Below are 22,729 nucleotides of genomic sequence, written 5' to 3' on the forward strand. Positions count from 1 at the left end.
ACTCCTTCTGTAATCTTTCCTCAAAATATAGCTTTTCATCTGACATCATTTTGGGCGTGCTGGCCATTCGATTATTTTAATCAATAGCCAAATAGCCGTTTTGGCATCATTTTAGCATTGAAGTCTGGCTTCATTCTGGTATGTAACACCACTTTTTGTGATCTAATCAATTCCTGATGCATTAAACGAAGGGGATTTCAGCTAGGATAATGATCTTCATGCTTTGTCTTCAGGTTTAGGTCCTAGAGCATTATGTTTAACTGTATTTCTTGTTGTTGTGGCTCTCCAGACCCGGTCCAGGAGGAAAGTACTGTCAGAAGACCAGCGTGGAGCACAAAGTGTGTGAAGGGCCGCCGTGTTCGAAGGGTCTGCCCACATTTAGAGACCAGCAGTGTCAGACTCATGATCGGCAGGCCAGTAAGAAGAAAAGCCAGATGTGGACAGCTGTGATCAATGATGGTGAGACTAAAAATACACCTCTGTTTGCTGAATAAAGGCCAGTGTTTGTTTCATACTAATTTTGTTATGATGATTTCAGAAATAGTGCCTGTTTTGCGTAAGCATGTTACACTTTCACACAAAATATGATGCATTTTGTAGCTTTTTTGCTTTTGACAACAATTTATAAAATGAAGAAGTCTTGTATAATAGCTTAATCAGCAGAAAAACTGCCACAAAGATATGATTGTTGTTTCCTCTGAGCCAGATTACAGCTATGTGGGTTTCACATGTATGAATGATTTCAGAGTCTGAGATTTTCATACGTGTTTTTTCATATTCGTCATATTTGCAACATCCAAACTATAACTGAAAATTACAGTGTGTGGAAAAAAAAATTAATACTTCAGATTGAATACTTTTTATTGTCATTTAAATGTCTATCTATCTATCTGTCTGTCTGTCAGTCTGTCTGTCTGTCTGTCTGTCTTTCTGTCTTTCTCTCTGTCTACTTATTTTCTACATATTGATTGTCATACTGAAACACGTGCATAATATATATATATATATATATATATATATATATATATATATATATATGTGTGTGTGTGTGTGTGTGTGTGTGTGTGTGTGTGTATGTACAGTACAGACCAAAAGTTTGGAAACATTACTATTTTTTATGTTTTTGAAAGAAATTTATTTGATCAAAAATACAGAAAAAAATTTAATATTGTGATATATTATTACAATTTAAAATAATTGTTTTTAAATGTATTATACTTTAAATTATCATTTATTTCTGAGATGCAAAGCTGAATTTTTAGGATCATTATCACATGATCCTTTAGAAATCATTCTAATATGATGATTCATTACCAAAGTTGGAAACAGTTCTGCTGCCTAATATTTTTTGTGTGATATTTTTTTTTTTTTTATGTGATACTTTTTTAGGATACTACGATGAATAAAAAGAAAAGAAAAAAAAGCTATGTTTTTAAAATAGAATTATTTTGTAATAACAATATACCCTACTGGTCAGGAATTTGGGGTCAGTAATTTTGGTCTTTCTTTTTTTTAAATAAAATCAATACTTTTATTCAGCAATGATGTGTTAAATTGATGAAAAGTGATAGTAAAGAAAATATATTATTAGAATATATATTATTATATATTTTTTTTGAATAAATGCAGTTCTTTTTAACCTTTTATTTCATCAAATATATTAGACAGCAGAACTTTTTCCAACATTCATAATAAATCCGAATATTAGAATGATTTCTAAATGATCATGTGATAGACTGGATGTTACATGTGACACTGAAGGCTGGAGTAATGATGCTGAAAATTCAGCTTTGCATCACAGGAATAAATTTAATTATTTTTTTAAATTATTTTTTTTTAAAGTATATTCAAATAGAAAACTATTATTTTAAGTTGTAATAATATTTCACAATATTACATTTTTTTCTGTATTTTTGATCAAATAAATGCAGGCTTGATGAGCAGAAGAAATTTCTTTTAAAAACATTAAAAATAGTAATGTTTCCACACTTTTGGTCTGTACTGTATATATATATATATATATATATATATATATATATATATATATATATATATATATATATATTATATTATATCATATTATATTTGCTATGAAATCGACTTATTTTCAGCAATTAGATGAACTAACATCCTCCTATGCACCTGAATGGCCTCCTCTCTGACGAAAGCGATGAAACCGCATCACTCAGAAGCTCTCTCTGTATTTTACCTCATGATGGCAGAAACACAGGCTCTCTAATCTCTGATCGCTCGAGAGTCACTTACAGACATTCATCCTATAAGGGAACTTTCATCTTCCGCAGACTAAAGGGGCACAAAGCCGCTCTTAAATCTCACATGCCACTCACAAACAGGCTTGTGATCTTCTTAAGTAGACGTAATACCATGAGTGCACTTCATGTTTTCTAACTGGAAGTATAGAAACTTGTGCCTCTTTCAGCCTCAAAGCTCAATCTGTAGAGAGTGGATCCAATAAAACTGATTTGTGGCGGAAATTTGTGAACAAATGGCTACATTCAAAATGATGCATGTACATGCTAAATGTAGCATTTATGTATGTGTGTGTGCTTCTATTTCCCAGAAAAGCCATGCGCTCTGTATTGTTCACCGATTGGCCATGATGAGCCGGTACTAGTTGCAGAGCGTGTGCTGGACGGAACGCCATGTGGACCTTACGAGAGTGACCTGTGTGTCAGTGGAAAATGTCAGGTGTGTATTTTCATACTACTGTTCAAACGTTTGGGGTCAGTACATTTTTTTTTTTTTACTAAAGCTGCATTTATTTGATATTTATTTGATCAAAAATACAGTAAAATATTATTATAACTTAAAGTAGCTGTTTTCTATTTGAATGTATTTTAAAATGTAATTTATTCCTGTGGTCAAAGCTGAATTTTCAGCATCATTACTCCAGTCTTCAGTGTCACATGTTCTTTCAGAAATGTTTGATGTGCTCATGTGGAATAAAAGTATTAGTTACTTTCGTATTTCGTAAAACAATTGTATTTATCCCAAACTTTTGAAACACAGGGTCATCATACAACAATCTTATTGATTGCAGTTGTCTCTGAAATAAAACGGCAATATGAGAAGACTGATGTAAGATATGAGAGATTTTCACATTAAAATGACACACTTATTGAATTCAATGAAGATTAAGGTTAATAATCCTCCTGAAGTGCAGAACTTAGAACAGTTGAAAAGATTTGTCTACTGATTAAAGGTGAGCGTGAGATCATATTGTCCCGGTTAATTTTCTTCACTGATTTACAGTAAAACATTGCAAAAGGGTATTTTATTAAATGAGCTACTTTTTAACTGTAAAAGCATTTTGTCAGAAAGGAAGACTGATGAATGAGTGTTAGGAAAGCGAAGAGAAGTGACTGAAGTACAGAGAGTCATATTATAGTTCAACAAAGAAAGACACGTTGCACACTTAATTTTGGCCGCTGTTCCTACAGTCAACCACACTGTTGCTCACTGGCCACTAGTAAGAGTGCAAGACTGAAAGGAGGTCACAGTCTGCAAGCCGCCTCCGCTAATAGAAAGCAGGACTGAAAAAAAGCAGGTCAAAATGTCTGGAAGTGATTTTACTCTGTGCACTATAACAAACACACATACACATGTGTGGTTACTGTATGTGAGTGAAGGGATTCATCTGCCCCCGAACATTGACTACATCCCTTCACTCTGTAATATAAACATGCTGCACCTGGGCAGCCTCACAGGAAGTGAGCAGATTCAGGGTCAGATCCTGTCCTGGTTTGTCCTGACCACAATCCCAGCATCACTGTTTTGGAGTTAGCACTCATATTCATGGTCTGAATGCAGCTCTTGTGTCAGGAACATCCAGAGGGAGAGAACTGATGCTCAGCGCCAGGATACATCAGTGAAAATACGATTTCTGTGACCTTTTACTGTTTATACCATTCTGCTTTTACTTTCAAGCCAGCCTATTAAGAAAGAAATCACTGACAGAGATGACCTGGATTTAATGAAGGTGACAATAGGGAAGACATTATTTACACACAAGATGCAAACAAGAAAATTCTTTCAGCGTAATTAGCGTTATCCCTAATTTTCAGATTCGTTTAATGTCTTTTTGTGTTTCTCAAAAACACATATTCATTGTTTTTCTGGTGAAAAGTGATTTAATTTGCTGAAAATATGTGCACCCTCAGGCCATCCAAGATGTACATAATTTTGTTTCTTTATTAGATTTGAAGAAATGTAGAATTATATAATTTGCTCATAAATGGATGCTCTGCAGTGAATGGGTGCCGTCAGAATGAAAGTCCAAACAGCTGATAAAAACATCATAGTAATCCGCAAGTAATGCATACCACTCCAGTCCATCAGTTAACATCTAGTGAAGTGAAAAGCTGCATGTTTGTAAGAAAACCAATCCATCATAAAGACATTTTTAACTTCAAACTATTTAACTTTTAACTTCTTCCCAAAATATTAATCCTCTATAATGCTTTCTTCAGTGATAAAAATGTTTTGTCTAATCTGAATCCGGAGAGAAATATGCCCAAATCAAGTACCTTTTACAAGCCAAAACAGTACATTGTAGTTCTAAGCAAATATGTTGGTGGATTTTGATGTGAGAGGACAATGGTGGATGGATTTTTTCGCTGGAGGAAACATTTAATGGATTATGGTCTTTTATTTTGTCCTGAAGCAATGTTTTGAAGTTAAAACGTCTTAATGGTGGATTTGTTTCTTACAAACATGCAGCTTTTCACTTCACAGGATGTTAACTGATGGACTGGAGTGGAGTGGATTACTTGTGAATTATTGTGATGTTTTTATCAGCTGTTTGTATTTTTAGTTGAAATATTCCTTTAACCAGACAGGATTCCAATTTGTCTACACCAAATGTGAAAAATGGGGCCTGACGTGACTCATTCGATCATAAAGTACAACTAATCAGAATGATTCTGTTTCCACGCTCTTTCGCCCTTATAATGCACTGAAACTAATCATCTTTGAACATTCCTGAAATGAAATGAGGAATGACTTCCTGTTCATCCAGATAATTCATCAACTTAACCAGCGGCAATTTCAACAGAACATTTACTAATGCCATTTTACTTTAGGTTTTTTAAATCATTTGTAAAGATTTACTTGATAAGGCCTCACTTTCAGGAGTGATTTTTTTGCATTTGAAGTTATGCAACCATTTGATCCATTATACTTTATGTGACTTGATGTTGTGCCAAAGAAATCAGAATTATATTATGGCTCAACATGATGATTTGTTATCAACAGTGGGCAACAGCTTGCTTGGAGTGTTCTTGAATTATTTTTATTGAATGAAGAAATAAAGGAAATAAAGTGCTCCCCTTCAGGAGCTTGAGTTTCGTTTAAACACTATGGGAACGCCTTCAGTGTGACCATGCTCTGAATCACGTGTGTAATCAGTCCAACGAATGGGTGAGATGTCATGGGCAGTGTGACCTAGAGACCAGGAAGCTTAAAAGCATGTGCAGTTGATAAAACGGCAGCTTACTGTCATTCAGCAAGCGCTTTGTGTGTCTCAGTCTTATTTATTGTTGTCTGTCCAAAGCGCTCATTATCATACCAAAAGCGAGTCAGAAAACCAAACATTTAGGGCAAGAGCAAATATACCGCTATAGATTGTGTGTTCTTCCCTGTCCTTGCTGTATCACGGATGGGGATACACATAGTTTATAGTTTGTTTGGGAGTGAAGCATGCTGAGTCAGCCCTTGTGGGGTCTGACTGTCTGCACTGCGAGAAATGTGGACACTTCGCTCCTGGAAGGCTCACTTTGAAGAGGGAGCCTTTGCCAGCATTCCCCAAAGCTCTGGTCCCACGTCTGTTGTGGCAGCACATCATTTGCAGTTGTGGGGTTAGCAGATGGATCTGGTGGAGGCAATGGAGATGGGCGAGTCCCTTTTTTCTTCCTCACCAACCAGATCCAGTGCCCCCTCTCAGGGATCTGAAGCCCACACAATGGTTTTCTCCCCCTAGGGATAGGGCTCAACACTCAGCCTCTCTTCCTCCGAGGTGGTCGATGTTGAGTCTGTGAATGAGGCAGGGGACTCACCCCTCCGGTTTCCCCAGTATGATGAGCTGTTGGAGGTAGTACCTTGTGCTATGGCTAAGTTAAACATTGATTGGCCCACCGAGAAACAGGTTGAACTGCAGAAAAGTAAGCTGGATGAATGCTTTTTGCATACTAAGCAGTTACCTCCACACGGAGGCTTGCGATTTTTTTCCCCAATCTCCACACTGAGGTGTGGAGATTTTGGTCTAAGCCTTACTTGGCCTGCATCTTTAGCCCTGTGTTCAGTAACTATGCAAACATGGGGCAGTTGAATGAGAGTGGTTACAGGGCGGTGCCTCGGGTTGAACAGACGGTTGCAAGCTATCTGTAGCCTGGTTTGGTATCATCCTTGGAAGTCCAGACACTGCCCTCCAAGCCTGTGCATACTATATCTTGCTTAGTGGGCAAAGTATACACGGCAGCGTGTCAGGCTGTTGTGTGTTTGCACACTATGGCAGTGTGACAAGCGTACCAAGCCAACCTCCTGAAGTAGCTAGATGAGGGTGAGGAGATTAAGTCAGAGGATATCATCGATCTCCGCAGAACCACTGATTTGTCTCTCCTCAGTGCCTTCAAGAGATCCGTCTGCCAACCCTTCTACCCATGGTGCTTCAGGGCGCAGTGGTCTCACTTCTCTCAGTCTCCGCTCTGAAACGTAGTGGCTCTGGGAGGCTTGCTACCTCTTCGGAGGAATTTAGAAGCACCGAGATTGAACCCCTAAGGACACCATTGGTCAGTCTCGAGTGACTGATTACCTTAGAAAACTATTTGGCAGCTTGGAAACTTCTGCCAAATGTGCCTCAATGGGTCCTGCACTATGTAGTAAGAGGTTACCGAATCCAGTTCAGCTCTCCATTACCTCGTTTCAACGGGGTCATTCCAACTTTTGTGCCAAGAGCAGTCTGGTAGCAGAACAACGTTCGGCCTTGCAGTTTCACCCTGCAACTTCACGAAGTGTGTGGATGCTTCTCTGGCTCCACTGGGACTCCACATACTGAATTATATCGACGATTGGTTGATATTAGCTCAGTTGGAGCAGATGGGGGTTCGGCATTGAGATATCATTCTCACTTACATGAAAGAGTTGGGGTTAAGACTAAACTCCAAGAAAAGTGTGCTTTCTCCACTACAGAGGACCTCTTATATGGGCCTTTAGTGGGATGCAGGCATGTCTGTCTCCTGCTCAGTTTGAGTCTATTCTCACTCCAGTCATGAGAGTGAAAGAAGGCTGGTCACTCACTGTCAAGCAGTTTTAAAAACTGCTGGGTTTGATGCCAGCTACGTCCAACATGATACCTTTGGCCTGCTGTACATGAGACCCCTGCAGTGGTGGCTCAAGACTAAGGGGTTTTCCCTGAGGGCATCTCAATATGGGTGTAAACATCCTGTCGAGGCAGGGGCCAATGCCTGGGGAATGAAGGCTTCACCTCTGAGTTGGTGAAGCAGATTTGGAGAGTTTTGGTCAGGCTCAGGTGGATCTGTTTGTGGCTCAGGAGACATCACACTGTCCCTTTTGGTTCTCTGTTGACTCATCCAGCTCCTCTCAGACTGGATGCTATGTTAGAAACGTGGCTGTCCACCGATCAGAGTTCTGGAGATAGTACGCCAGGACAGAGTCTGTCTACTGCTAATGGCCACGTTCTGGCCGGGCTAACTATGATTCACAGTGCTGGAGTTCCTGCAGGACCGATTCCCTGCAAGGTTGACCTACTCCATTTTGAAGGTTTACGTGGTGGCCATTGCGGCCTACCACGCCCCTCTTGGTGGTCAGTCAGTGGGCAGACACCCCCTAGTTTCACATTTCCTCCACACTGTGCTGAGGTTGTGGCCTCCCGTACAATCTCATGTCCCTTAGCTGTGGTGGCAAAGGATCTCTGTAAACCTCCTTTTGAGCCTTTTGAGGAGATATCTGCTTGTCATCTCACTCTAAAGACTGCCTTTCTTCTGGCAATTTCTTCTCTCAAGAGAGTTGATGATCTGCAGGCGCTTTCAGTGGCCCCCTCTTATCTAGACTTATCAAAACCTGAGGAGCTGTCGCCGTCCACCGGGCGGCGGAGGAGTGTCGTACCGTCCGCCGAGGGGCGGTCAGTGCCAGGCACCGTGGAGGAGATCACACAGTTGGTGGAGGGCCGAGCAGCAGTTCGTCTGGGAACCGGAATTTTTTATCCCTCTCTCGTCTCTGTCGCTCCTCCTTCCATCTCCTTTTCTCTCGCCTCGTCTGTCCTACCCCCAGATTCCCGCAGGTCTCCGTGAGCGGTAGCTTTTATTTGTGCGCATCAGTCGTCCGTGAGGGGCTGATGCACTGTTTTGTGTTTATTTTGTGATTATTAAAGTTTCGTTTTGATTGTCCGCCGGTTCCCGCCTCCTTCTTCTGGATGAATATGGAGATTTTATTATTATAGTATTACTCTCATATTACTTTTGTACAGTATAATGTACATTTTTAAATATAAAATTTTTCTAGCAAATTTAAATAAAACTATTAAATGATAAAAGTAAATATTACAACCAGATTAATCTCTTAATTGTAGAAAGATTAATAAAATTATTAGCCTATAAAAAATGTTTTAAAGGAATATTCACGCAATTTTTCAACCATGTATTAATTTCAACAGCAAACCTCAGTCTGTTTGCCAAAAAAATAAAAGGGTTAATTTTCATTTTATTTAAAATAAATGTTTAATGCCTTCATTTGATTTTCAGAAAAATGAAAACAAGAATGTTTGGTAAAAAAATGTTGAAATTGAGACTTTTGGACTTATGTTTTCACTGAAATGAATGTTTTTTTTTTTTTTTGTTATTACACAGAGAGTAAAGTACCTAAAAATGTCAGGTACCGATATCTGTACCGTATACCAGTTAAAATGTAAACGGTACCCAACCCTACTCATGACTCATGAAATCACAGTCTTTTTGTTTTCTTACTCTACCTCCTGCAGAAAATCGGCTGTGACGGCATCATTGGTTCTTCTGCAAAAGAAGACCGGTGCGGCGTCTGCAACGGTGATGGCAAATCCTGCAGGATCGTCAAAGGAGACTTCAACCACTCCAAAGGAATGGGTGAGTCAAGAGGAGAATCAGAGAATCATTTATTTTCATCTGACATTAATACAAACTTTGAGTCTCACTGTAATGCGTCATCAGGCCTGCTGATGTTCAACACAACATAGACTAAATTATACAAGAGCCTCAGCCTCAAACCTCCTGTGAAGGACCACCACTACAGTTTCTGTGTGGCTGTCTTTAGTTTGGAGTGGTGTGGGCTTGTTGAAGTTAACAAAGAGAGAAAAAGTTTGAAGGAGAATCACAGCAAGTTTCCTCTTCCAGTGACCATGTTGGTTTTGTGTCTCTCAGTCCCTCATAGCCTTTGTAAGAAGGTTTCTACGTGTGTGATGTCGAAACCCAGAGCTGTTCTCAAGTGTTTCTCATGTAAGATGCATGGTTTGACGAGTGTGTGTATGTGTGTGTTTTGATACAAACTATTCTATGGGATTAACACCCAACTGCTCTTGAATGTATTATTTTAAACACACCTTTACACTAGGAGAGTTGATGTCCTGATTCATTTCAACACAATAAACTGTACACTACTATTCAAATGTTTGGGATCAGTTAAAACTCTTTTTTGCATGTTTATGAAATAAGATTAATATCCCTGTTTTTTTTTAACTAAAACTAAATCTATTCAAAGAGTTTCTGTAAACTACAGATTAATAGAAATGTTAAAAAATAAGAGAAGGAAATTACAAAACTAAATTGAATATAAAATTTAAATTGAAATTATACAAATAAATTGTAATTCAAAATATGAATAAATAAAATAATAATACAGAACTTTTTCTTGTATCACCAAGGCAAAAATACAGCCAAAATTGTTTTCTGTTTTAATATATTTAACAATTTTCTTTACTCTGCTATCACAGAAATCCTTCACAAATCATTGTAATATGCTGATTTGCTGGGATAAGAAACGTTTCTTATTTCAATGTTAAAAACAGTTGTGCTGCGTTTGTTTTAGTAGAAACCTTGATACATTTATATTTTCAAGATTTCTTTGATAATTAGAAGGTTCAAAAGAACAGAATTTATTTGAGATCGAAAATTTAACATTATAAATGCATTTACTGTCAGTTTCGATCAGTTTAATGCATCCTCCTTGTGGAATAAAAGTTTTAATTTCGAAACTGTAGTGATCACAGACATTTAAACGGTGGTTTGTTTAATTGTGTTGGCTTGTCAAAGTCAAGACATTTGGATGTTTTTTAGTTTTTGCCAAAATCAGTAATCACACAACAAAATCCAAATTTGTCTTGTTGAACTTCTCTTTTCTGCTTAATGTGGTGTTTTCATTTTACCGACATGTGGTCTGTTTCTGTGGATGAATTTAGAGGTTAAAACTTTTTTTTCTCTTACTTATCGGCTGAATAAGTACTCGTGCTCTTGGGTTATCTGTTATTCGCTGGATTCAGTCCGGATGACTCCAAGGTCACATTGTTTGTCTCCCGAAACAGAGCATCCCAATGGTCTCCAGCTGTAGCTCCAGGCCATCATCATCCTGTCCACTGCTGAATGTGGGAATACGTATCTATGCCCAGACGTGTGGGGAATACGTTAGGACAAAATGAAGGACTTCAGACTTTGGGAGGAGTTGTTGCTGAGCCAAAGCTGCATGCATACTGTTGGAGACAATCAGAATTCGTATTATTTAGCATTGCTATCATGTTATGATATTATCGAAGTTCACAGTTTTTTTCTTGGCTTTGTGCATGTCAATGAGGAATTTGGCATAGATCGGTGGAGTAAAACTGAACATCGGTGCTGTCAATCTTGTATCGTTCAGGCTGACATGATGTTGTACAGTCTGTTTTGACTTTTACTGAAGATCTAATGCAATCTGACAAGCAACAGCTGCAAAGGTCAGAAAGCACTTGTACAGTTTTCAGCATTCATTGAGGCAAATTTATTTTGTTTGCGAGGCGACATAAAAACAATTAAGCTTTTTTTTTCCTTTTAAATAAATCTCTGAATGAGTCTTTGGGGAAACCAGTCTTCACTGTGTAAAGGTGTGTTTTAGTGGTTCTTCAAGAGCAGTCATGAGAGGATTTCACTCCAATAGAAAGATCAGATGCTCACTCTTTCACATTTAACCACATTCTCAGTCGCTTTGCCATTGATCAAAATAGATCTGTTGTCTTCTGTTGCAAGCAAAAGTGGAACATGATTTATACTTTAAAGCTCCTTAAATGACAGAAATGCCATAAAAGGAGCTCATATGAGTTTTTTTGTTCATGTAGTATTGCAATTTTACATTGTAGTATTAATCACCATCCACTTTCTTTGTAAGAACAGAGGCTCAAACATTCAGTAAAGCATCATCATTTTGTATTTCACAAAAGACCGAAAATTACACATCATTTTCATCTCTGGGTGAGCTGTTCCTTTTCAAAAGGTAGACATCACTGATACAATAAAGTTTTATGACAATTTCAGCCCGTCTTCCAGAAGAAGCTAACAAAGCTTTGGCAGAAAAGCTTTCCTAAATCTATATCCTCAACTTTCAATGTTTGAGATAAATTCCTCTCCATAACAAAATACAGAAAGCGAATCCCGAAGTACAGCGGTTAGTGCAGGTCCTCCAGATGTGGTGGCATGTGAACGAGTGTGTGTTTGTGATCTGGGCTCGGTGTGTTTTATGCTGTCGGGTGGCCGTCGTGAGGTTCCGGGTGTTTAACAGGGGTTTGTGGTGCTGTGTGGAATGATAATCTCATGTTCGCGATCACGCCAGGACAAACACGGTGAGTAGAAAGCGACGATGGTGCAAAGTGTGGGGCAGTAAAGGACACCAGCCTGTCATCCGAAGCGGAGGTCAGTTCATCTCAGTCAAGGTCACACTAATCTCGTACTTCGAATGAGAAAACATGTTTCAGAAAGCCACTAGAGTCTGAGGTCTCCTCTTTAAATGAGCTGAACCGATGGCAATTACTCTCATACATGGGGCCATCAGCGTTCCTTGCACTCAGTGCAGTGATGTATCGGAGTATCTGTTTCTGAATGTGGCCACTGTGTGTGTATAAACGGTACAGCAGACTGGTTTTATCATTACTGCCCAGACACTTTGTGTCACAATGGTGTTTGAAATGGGAGTTGTGTGTGTAGGTCTAAGTAAAATAACCTGCTTCTGATCAAGAGTCGACCACCAAAGAATTTGACACACTTAAAATAAACTAAAATACAAATTTATATAAAAACTGTACAAAACATACATATATATATATATATATATATATATATATATATATATATATATATATATATATATATATATAAACAAATAATTTCAAAAACACAAAAACTGTAATTAATATTACAATGGAAAATATAAAATATTAATTATAATTATATCTCCATGATCATAAAATAACACTGATTTTAAATAACAATATATGTATTTACTTAATTACTGTTATAAGGTAATTTGTATAAAACAGTAAATATTTTTAAAAAAATCAAATAAATTATAAAATTTATTTTTTAATGTTTAAAAGAACAGCATTTATTTAAAATTTTTGCTATAATAATAATAATAATAATAATAATAATAAAAAGCAATTTAAAGGTTATTTATTTATTTATTTAATTAATTAATTTATTCAGCAAGGATATGTTAAAAGAATCCTGAAAGTATCATAGGTTCCAAAACAATATTAGGCAGTACAACTGTTTTCAACATTTAAATGATATATATCATCATTATATAATATTATATCTGCTATACAAATTGTATAACATAATTTATAGGTTTTATATATATATATATGACTCTGACTGGCCAGGAATGCACACTGTTTGTAGTGACAGACACATGTGCTTTATCCACACAAATGCACACCTGCACCTGTGTCTGCCCACCTGTGCACCAGTATGAAATCTCGCTCGTCTCTTTTCATTTTCCACCCTTTTTTCACTCGTTTCTCCTCTTATTTTTCTCCTTCCCAAAGGTTACATCGAGGCAGCTGTCATTCCGGTGGGAGCTCGGCGAATCAAAGTTGTGGAAGACAAACCGTCCCATAGCTTTCTGGGTAATTACTCAACCTGTTGTCATAACAACAGTCTCTGAGTGAGACTGGAGCAGCTCTGTAATGGCTGTAGATAGGAATAACGCCAAGTGTCTTCTCTAATGCTGCGCTATGACAAATGACGCTTCTCTGCTGACAAGCTGCTTGTCAAATTAGGATGAAACTCACTCTAAGGACATATGACACACATTTGCTTTATACAGCTCTTTTACTAATTAAGTAATTAATACTAATTTTGTAATGTTTTTTGTTTTTATTTTGGGTGTCAACACAAATATTCATTGTGAGTGAATGTCACTGAAACATGTCTGATAATTTTTCACCCCAAAATCTGAAAACAGGAAATATATCATACATTATGATACATTTAATAAATAAATGAAGCCATATTTATCAAATCTTATAAATGTAAATTATTTATTTAAATTCTTGCAATTAAGTACCTCTATCCCCCAAATTTTAAGTACTAATAATAATGATGATGATAATAATAATATTAATAATAATAATAATAATTATTATTATTATGTAGAATAATGGATCATGTTAATTGCTAACAAGCTTAGTTTTCTTTAAACAAGATTTTATTTTACTTTAATGAAATTTAAGCATATTTATGCCCCGAATTTATTCATGTGTCCATGTTTTTTTTTTTTTTTTTTTTTTTCTCATTGTAAATTTAAATACTTTTTATAGCATAAATTAAAATGCATAAATTCTAAATATTTTTTAATAATATATTGAATAGTAGTGTCTAAGAATCTATCTTTTATAATTTGTTTTTGGAAATTTTTTTTGCAATTATAATAATGAGAATTAATGTCAATTTGTGTATATTAATAATAATGCACATTTAATAAAAATGTTTACAAATTTTTTACAACTTAATAAACATTGCGAGGAAATGTGCTCAATTGTGATTTTTCAAATTGATGATACATTTTTAACACAACATTCTTTTTATTTTGGGGTGAAATAGGCCAGACATGTTCTTGATTTTAATGAGATTCTCTCTTGTATTAAGCGAAACCCACTTGAGAGGATATTATAAAACTTGAGAAACTTATTTTAAGACTTCATTTGTCCGGCTGGCCCACAATTGATGAGCATATTCATTGTAATTTAATTCATTTTAATGAGTCCGAGGTTTTTGAAAAGGCGCCTTCGACTTTCAGAATGAATGTGTCTCGCTGTCCAGCTCCACAGACATGATGCTGACAGATCATAATAACACTTCACTCTTCATATTCTTAAATAAACATCCCTTCTCCCAAAGGTCAGTATCACACGACTGCCTGGGTTGAAGTTATTAAAATCTCAGATATTATACACTGAGCTATGTAAGACTGTGAAGTTTACAGGCTTTCTAATGCCTCATTTTGGACACATTTTATATCAGCAATGCATGATTGTTATTCTATAATGCCTTAATTTAACACTGAACTGGCAGGATGCAATCTGTGCTTCATACGCAGGGCGATGTAAACATATGTTTAGCTTGGGTCTGCTTTGCCATCTTTTGTAAGAGAACAGAAGAATATTTTTTTAATTCTAGCCAGAACGCTTGAATTGACATGAAAGTGAAACCCTCCCATTGAGCTCAGCGCAGATGCTCTCCAAAACAAACCGCTTCATGTTTTCATTGCAGCAGACTGTGGGCAATCACGTCTTCAGCCTCCACTGCTCACAAACTATCATGGAGTTAAATATATGTGTGTATAAAAATAGGATGACTGTGAGCTAATGATGGATGAATGATATGCGGTAGCTCATTCAACACAAGAAGTTCAAATAATTATAAATAGTGTTCCTGTAGCTCAAGTGGTAGAGCATTGCGTTGTCAAGATTGGGGGTTCGAATCCCATGAAGAACATGTTATGAAAAATTGTTAGCCTAAATGCAATGTAAGACGCTTCGGATAAAAGCGTCTACTAAATGCATAAATTTAAATACTTAATGGTAAGAATGTGCGGAAGTTTTATTTTAAAACAAAAAGATTGCTTTCAATTCTAGACTGTGTGAAGGCAGAGACATATTAATAAAATAATAATAATAATTCCTACCATTAGCAGTCATAAAGTGTACAGTAAAATTTATGCTAAAAATATTTTTACAACAAACAAACAAAATAGATAAATAAAGCAGATAATTTGAGTATGTTTTACAAGAAAGTTAAATGCATTACTTGATTACTTGCGCAATTTACTTGCACTTTTTCCCTCAGTATAAAAGAGGTTTCGATCTGTTTACTATGAATGTTTAAAATAAAATGTAACCAATTTAACCATTTAACCAAGTTTAAAGTTAAGAAGCTTAAGTTCAGCTGAATATTTTATTGTGCATCCTATATTAAAATAAATTTGAAATGTAATGTATGTGACTCTGTTCCAGGGTTATCATAGTATACACACACACACACACACACACACACACACACACACACACTATATATATATATGTGTGTGTGTGTATATATATATATATATATATATATATATATATATATATATATATCATTAACTTATTTATTTCAGCAAGATGGCAAGGAAGCTTTTCTCATTTTCCTTTAGTTTATCTCGATGTGAGTAATAACAATGACCAAAACACACAACAACATTTAAATGAAAACAGAAAATATAAAAATAAAAGCTAATTCGAATAATAAGAAATGTAATAGTGTCTCAATAATACTAATACATGTTTTTCAATTGACTGCAATATAAGCTTCATAAAGTATGCTTGAATATGGTACTGCACATAATATGATTGGCATGCATTTTATGAAAATCTCCTTTTTAAAGTTAGCTACTGAATCAGGTCTGATAGATCAAGGAAGTTTGCAATGGAATAATCTCAAATAATTTTGTTATTTTTGATAACTGAATCACAAAGCGTTGCTGTAATGATGCTTGTATAACATGAATTAGATAAATGTGTTCTTGTTTGACTGGTGCAGCACTGAAGGACTCCAGCAAGCGATCCATAAACAATGACTGGAAAATCGAGCTGCCAGGGGAGTTTGAGCTTGCTGGCACTACAGTCCGCTACGTGAGGAGAGGATTGTGGGAAAAAATGTCGGCCAAGGGACCCACAAAGACTCCACTCCACCTTATGGTAAATTCTTTTAGTACTACAATGCACCCTTTTCTTTCTTAGATCTTTACTCTCTTTCACACATTTCTTATTGAACTTATTTTATCCACTTAATTCAGTGTAAAAAGCCATCCGCTGCACATTTTATTTCCGTAATCAGATAAGCAATGGGAAATACTGTAGGACAGGACATGGTTTTATCAGGGAAATTATTGAATCATAAATACTCAATGAAAATTCTGTCATTATTTATTCACCATTGCTGTATGTTCACTTGTGAAAAAGAAGTGCAGATAATATATTACAAATATATATATGAACAAATATAAAAAAATTGAATTATGTTAATATATATGATAGTTCATTTCAATTCATGTTTATTTGTATAGCGCTTTTCATGATACAAATCGTTGCAAAGCAGCTTCACAGAAATTTTTAAGTTTGTACATTAAAGGTATATTCCACCCCAAAAAGAAATTTTGTCATTAATCACTTACCCCCATGCCGTTCCAAACCCGTAACAGCTTTGTTGTCAAGCATCGTCAGAATTGTCCATCTCCCATAAGTTGTTCAATCATAATGTCATGAAGCAACAAGAATACTTTTTGTACACAAAGAAAACAAATCAGTTTGTCTCTTTATCTCTCCGTATTGCCATTTTGGAGAATATCCACTGAACGCAGCCAGCTTACACTCTTCTGTCAGCCGTGCCATAAGGATGCACTGCTTTCTTTCAAATCAAAGTGTAAATTGTAAATAAACAAGTCTCTACATTTCTCACACACAACAATCTCCTTGACATCTGGCTTCCGAAGTGGACATACAACTGAGACGGCCTTGCTCTCAGTTGTTGAAACTCTAAGACTGGCAAGAGCAGAATCCAAATCTTCAATACTTATCCTGCGTGATCTGTCCGCTGCTTTTGACACGGTTAACCACCAGATCCTCCTATCAACCTTACTGGCAAATGGCATCTCAGGAACCACACTTCAATGGTTTGAGTCTTACCTGTCAGATAGGTCCTTCAAAGTGTCTTGGATAGGTGAGGTGTCCAAGTCTCAACATCTAACTACTGGGGTGCCTCAGGGCTCAGTTCTTGGACCACTTCTCTTCTGTGTCTACATGGCATCATTAGGTTCTGTCATTCAAAAACATGGCTTTTCATACCACTGCTATGCTGATGACACTCAACTCTACCTCTCATTCCATCCCGATGATCCGATGGTAGCGATTCGCATCTCAGCTTCTCTAACAGACATTTCTTCCTGGATGATGGACCATCACCTTCAACTCAACCTTGCCAAGACAGAACTGCTTGTGATTCCAGCAAACCCATCATTTCATCACAATTTCACCATCAAGTTAGGCACATCAACCATAACTCCTTTAAAAACAGCTAGAAGCCTTGGAGTCATGATTGAAGATCAGCTGACTTTCTCAGACCATATTGCTAAAACTGTCCGATCATGCAGATTTGCTTTATTCAACATCAAGAAGATCGAGCCCTTTCTTTCAGAACATGCTGCACAACTCCTTGTTCAAGCTCTTGTTCTGTCCAGGCTGGACTATTGCATTGCCCTCTTGGCAGGTCTTCCAGCCAATTCTATCAAACCTTTACAATTAATTCAGAATGCGGCAGCAAGATAAATTTTTAATGAGCAAAAAAGAATTCATCACACCTCTGTTTATCAATTTGCACTGGCTTCATTTACTCACCCTCATTTTGTTCCAAACCTGTACAAGTTTCTTTCTTTTGCTAAACACAAAAAGGGGACATTAAAAAAAAAACTGTTTATGGTAGCCATTGACCTCCACAGTATTTTTCCCCGATTCTGTCGTGGTTTCCAATGTTCTTCAGAATCTTCTTATTTTTGCATTCTTTACTTTTTTCATTGTATTGAATGCACATTTCATTATGCTTGTATTGTACTTCAAATCTGAAATATTTATTTGTATATTTTTAAAACTATACTTGCAGTTAAGTTTCTAACTTAATCTCTGTAATCTATCAGTGTGGAAGATTTTCTGTGAATAATAGATTCAGTATGTGATGATTTCGGAAGACTTGGAATATGGCATGCAACTCAACTACCTTTATGGAATTATTATTATTTATTTATTTTTTAGAACTTTTGGGTCATTATAAGCTCTGTATGGAAAGCTGCATAAAGTCTCTTTGGAAAAAATAACAGCATATGGGTTTGGAACAACATGTGAGTGAGTAAATAATTTCATTTTTGGGCAAATTGTGACTTTAAGAACGTAAATGGGGGTGATTTTGATTTCATGCTGACTGGAACTGTCATGTTCTCCTGGTTACTAGTTGATTTAGTGTATAATTACGGCATATTTTGTCTTCATCATGAACAACTTTAGGATTAACAAAACATGCTATTTTATATTAGGAAAACATGGCAGTCTGCTAATCCAAAGCAAACACATAAACTGAATGGAAAACAGATCTTGCTAAATGTTTTGAAAGCAGTAACGCAGATGTTTTTGGGACAGAGCTGCTGCTGAACCTGATGTCTTCACCTTCATGCATGTCTAGTGCTGCTATTCCATCCGTGTGTCGACACAGACATCCACTGCAATGATTTCATCATAATGTCATGTGGCGTTAGGGCCCGTTTACAAAGCAAAAATAGCTCAATGCAACGTCTCGAAACACACGTCAACAAAAGTAGAAGTTTGCCTACAGTTTTACTGATTTCTCCAAGCCAAGATCCATGCTTTCAAAACAGTCAATACAATACAATTTTTTGGCTTTTGATTTACTACAACTGTTCACTGCATCATTACTTTTGCATTATTATGATGTAACACTTTATTTACACTGCAAAAAAAAAAAAAAGATTTTTTATCTCAGTATTTTTGTTGTTTTACAAATATCTAAACTTTTTAAATCAAGACACTTCTTACTTTACTTGAGAAGCAATATGACACATTAATGACAAGATATTGAAGTTTTCTGAAAAAGTATTAAAATTATGTGAGTGGCTGTTTACTTTTTTTTTATTTATTAATCATTTCATGTTGAATTCAGCAATCTTTTTTTTTAACTGTGCACATTTACATTTGTGCATTAAGCAGATGCTCTTTTTCTCAACTTGCATTGCATTCAGGGTATGCATTTAATCAGTTCATGCACTCTTGGGAATAAACCCCTTGCTGTTGGTGCCATGTTGTACTCTCTTAACTTTAACTTGCTTCGATGGCTCTCTCCTCCTCCTACATTCCCTTTTATATCTCATCCTACATTTTTCGCCCATTTCCTGTCCTCCTCCTCTTCCATCCACTCCACTTCTTCCTCTTTCTCTTTTGCTCTTTCTCCAGAGTCCTCATTATTTCTTTGCTCTGAGTCACAGGTTGCTCCTTCCATACATAGATAAGTCAAGATAGTTGTGCAAACATTTTAATATACATACAATTTACCTGCGGTGTGCTTCTAACCTGAAGATGTCGATATGATGGACTATTTGACTGTGTAGCTTTACTTCAGTCGTCTGTTGATGTTTTGAGCATTAAAATCTACTATTATTTATACTATTGTATTTTTGAACAATTTTAGTAATTTTGTGTTTATTAATTTTATTGTTTATATAAGATTATATATATATATATATATATATATATATATATATATATATACATATATATATTTATTTATTTATTTATTTATTTATTTATTTCACATGTAATCCATTGTGTTCCTTGCCATTTCTATGTAAATGTTTGTGAAATTTACTAGCAATTTCTGAGTGAATTTTGTTTTATTTTTATTTAATTTTAAATAAAAATAAAATATAATTTTATTTATTTTTTGTAAAAAATCTGTAGGTTTTTTTTTTCTTTCATTTATTTGTGTTTGTTTTAAATTTGAGTAATTTTAGTACTTAACTTTTCATTTTTAATTTTCAGTTTTTATTTATTTATTTATTTATTTTTACATTTTATTTAAATTATAAAATTATAAACACTGGAATGGAGAAATGTCCCAAGTAAAAAAAAAAAATTCATATTCATTAATTCATCGATTCATACTAAGTATAGTTCAGATTTGTTAACATATTTACTGACATAATACTCAAGACTTACTGATATGAAATTTTTAATTAAACTTCTTTTGGAGTACTGCTTGCATAATTTTTTTTTATTTTTATATTTTCTACCTAAAATGTGTTTTAATGTCACTGAACTAGTTGTTCAAATTTAGTAGACTTTAAGTATACCAGTTTAGTATACCAAAAATGTACAATTGTAGGGTATTAATATGTAATATTTGTAATATCATGAAATAAACCAATTTCAAATAAATATTAGTATGTTTATTTCTCACTATAGGGGTATGTAGTAAAAAAAAGAAGAGCAGTTAATTAAGTTAAGCAATAACAAAAGACATCCATCTAATGCATGATAAGATTAACAATTTAGAAAATAATGCAGAAACGCACTTTACTGCTCACTATGGAATGAAAGCCAGTTCTCTAATCCTCTAATCCATGCGCGTTGTTTCAGTTAATATCTCCTCAAAGCTCTTTATGATGAAGAGAATAGACCTGTAATCTCCACTCCCCCACAGTCACTGAGAGTTTGAAGCAAAAAGGTTTGTTTATTCCAGAGAGCCAGAAGGTGTCTTGAGAGAGATCTCTAATTAGTGTAATTAACCAGTGAAGCAGGCTTTAGATGAAGCTTTCCTCTCAGATGTCCCCTGGGGCACAGATACTCCACTTCAAACGGTCAGAGTCTTCTCAGACCCATTTAGAATATTTAAGCTAAATTTCTAATGTGTCTCTGATCGTCTTTCGGCAAGAAATTTAGTGTTTTTCTGACCTTGAATAACTAAATAGATGCAAAATACAACAAATTAATGTCTCAATGCAATGCATTTTTTAAATCATTTTACTAGTTATTTCAGAGTGAAAAGTAAGTAGGACATGTTTTCTTGAGATTCAATCACTGTATATTCTATTCATCTGCTGTTGGTGGGCTTGTTGAGTATTTTGAATGTGTGGTTGTGTTCTCTTGTGTGTAGTTTCATTCATGTCATTAGCCACTGGCTGACAGTGAGACGGCTCTTTTTGAGGGGTCTTAGGGGCTGTTAACCTCCACCTTCTGTGAGGAATGGCTCTCACGAGATGGATCATGTGATAAAGGGGTGTGCTGGAGGCTGGAGTCTCGTCCTGTCCCTGGAAATGATTATGGGAATGAATGGAAGTGATCCTTTTTTTCCCTTATGGCATTTTGGTAGCCTCTTGAAATCAGACCTGTGTGTGTAGTTAGGCTCATCTCTGAGCATTGCACAGGCCAGTGGAGGTCAGTCCATTTACTGTAGCTTTCAGCACAGGAACAATTCTGAAATAAAATCAAAATGATATCTAAAATGAACATTATAACACAAATTCCTGGTCCTGTATGGAATTATTCATTAGACCATATTATTTTAAGAGGCAAAAATTGTTTGTGTAACTTTGGAAATGTACAAACTTGCCTCTTAATCAACTTTTGGGGGGCTGACTTTTTGCATCATTACTCCAGTCTTCAGTGCCACACAAAGCTTCAGAAATCATTCTGATATATTGATTGATTTTTATTAATAGAAATTTGAAAAGAACAACATTATAAATGTCTTCACTGCCACCTTCATGCTGAATTAAAGAATGATCTTGGTCAAAATATAGCACATGCAAGCTAATAAACATAGGCTAGTGTTCCTGAATGCTCTTCATCTCACGTTTATCCCATTGTTCTCTCAGGTTCTCCTGTTCCACGACCAGACATACGGGATCCATTATGAGTACACGGTTGCCCTGAACCAGTCGCAGGAGATCAGCGGTCCGGTGAAGGAACCAGAGCACATGTACCTGTGGACTCACAGCAGCTGGGAGGACTGCAGTGTCCACTGTGGAGGAGGTCAGTGCCGGTCATCCCCCACAATCCTTCTGGTGTTAATTTTCTTAATACTATCTGCTATTACATGTACATTCTTAAAACATAAGGCATCAATGGTTCCCTGAAGAATCTTTCCATTCTGCAAAATGAGTAGTTTGGTACAGCTAAAAATAGCTGGAAGTGAATGAGACCGGAAGCCACACCCATAAAGTGAACAAATGGCCACACCCATTTTTACAGGATAAATATGGTCTATAGAGTGCAAAAAGTAAGTGAAAACTCCATTCATTTTCTCCATAGGGAAAGTGATCTTTTACAATAAATTGACAACAGAACTGTTGCGAGCTTCGAGGTTGTTAATTTTGGCATTTGTAAATCACTTTGTTGAAGCCATCGTTTTGTGATATTTCAAGTGATTTTTTTCTTAATTATCTTGTTCAATAGCGAAATTCTTAGTAAACAAAAAAAACCTACGTTATCCATGATGCTGTACAGAAAATTCCACCAATCAGACAACAGAGGCGCCAAATGAGCTCTTTAGCTCCACCCACTCCCATGAAGCATATGAACGACAGAAATACTGTGCTTGTGTAC

At 35.9% G+C, this 22,729-nt stretch overlaps 1 protein-coding gene across 1 annotated transcript in view; it reads left to right on the forward strand.

Moving 5' to 3' along the window:
- Positions 1-22,729, forward strand: part of adamts17 (ADAM metallopeptidase with thrombospondin type 1 motif, 17) — a 56,600-nt gene that overhangs the window by 12,128 nt on the left and 21,743 nt on the right. Inside the window, exons 7-13 of the mRNA XM_026266407.1 lie at positions 290-459; positions 2,582-2,709; positions 9,014-9,134; positions 9,429-9,503; positions 13,073-13,153; positions 16,107-16,264; positions 22,000-22,156. Of these exons, the coding sequence (XP_026122192.1) occupies positions 290-459; positions 2,582-2,709; positions 9,014-9,134; positions 9,429-9,503; positions 13,073-13,153; positions 16,107-16,264; positions 22,000-22,156 (890 nt within the window). The remainder of the gene's footprint in view (positions 1-289; positions 460-2,581; positions 2,710-9,013; positions 9,135-9,428; positions 9,504-13,072; positions 13,154-16,106; positions 16,265-21,999; positions 22,157-22,729) is intronic.

Source organism: Carassius auratus, chromosome 7 (assembly GCF_003368295.1).
Source record: "Carassius auratus strain Wakin chromosome 7, ASM336829v1, whole genome shotgun sequence".
Taxonomy (NCBI): domain Eukaryota; kingdom Metazoa; phylum Chordata; class Actinopteri; order Cypriniformes; family Cyprinidae; genus Carassius; species Carassius auratus.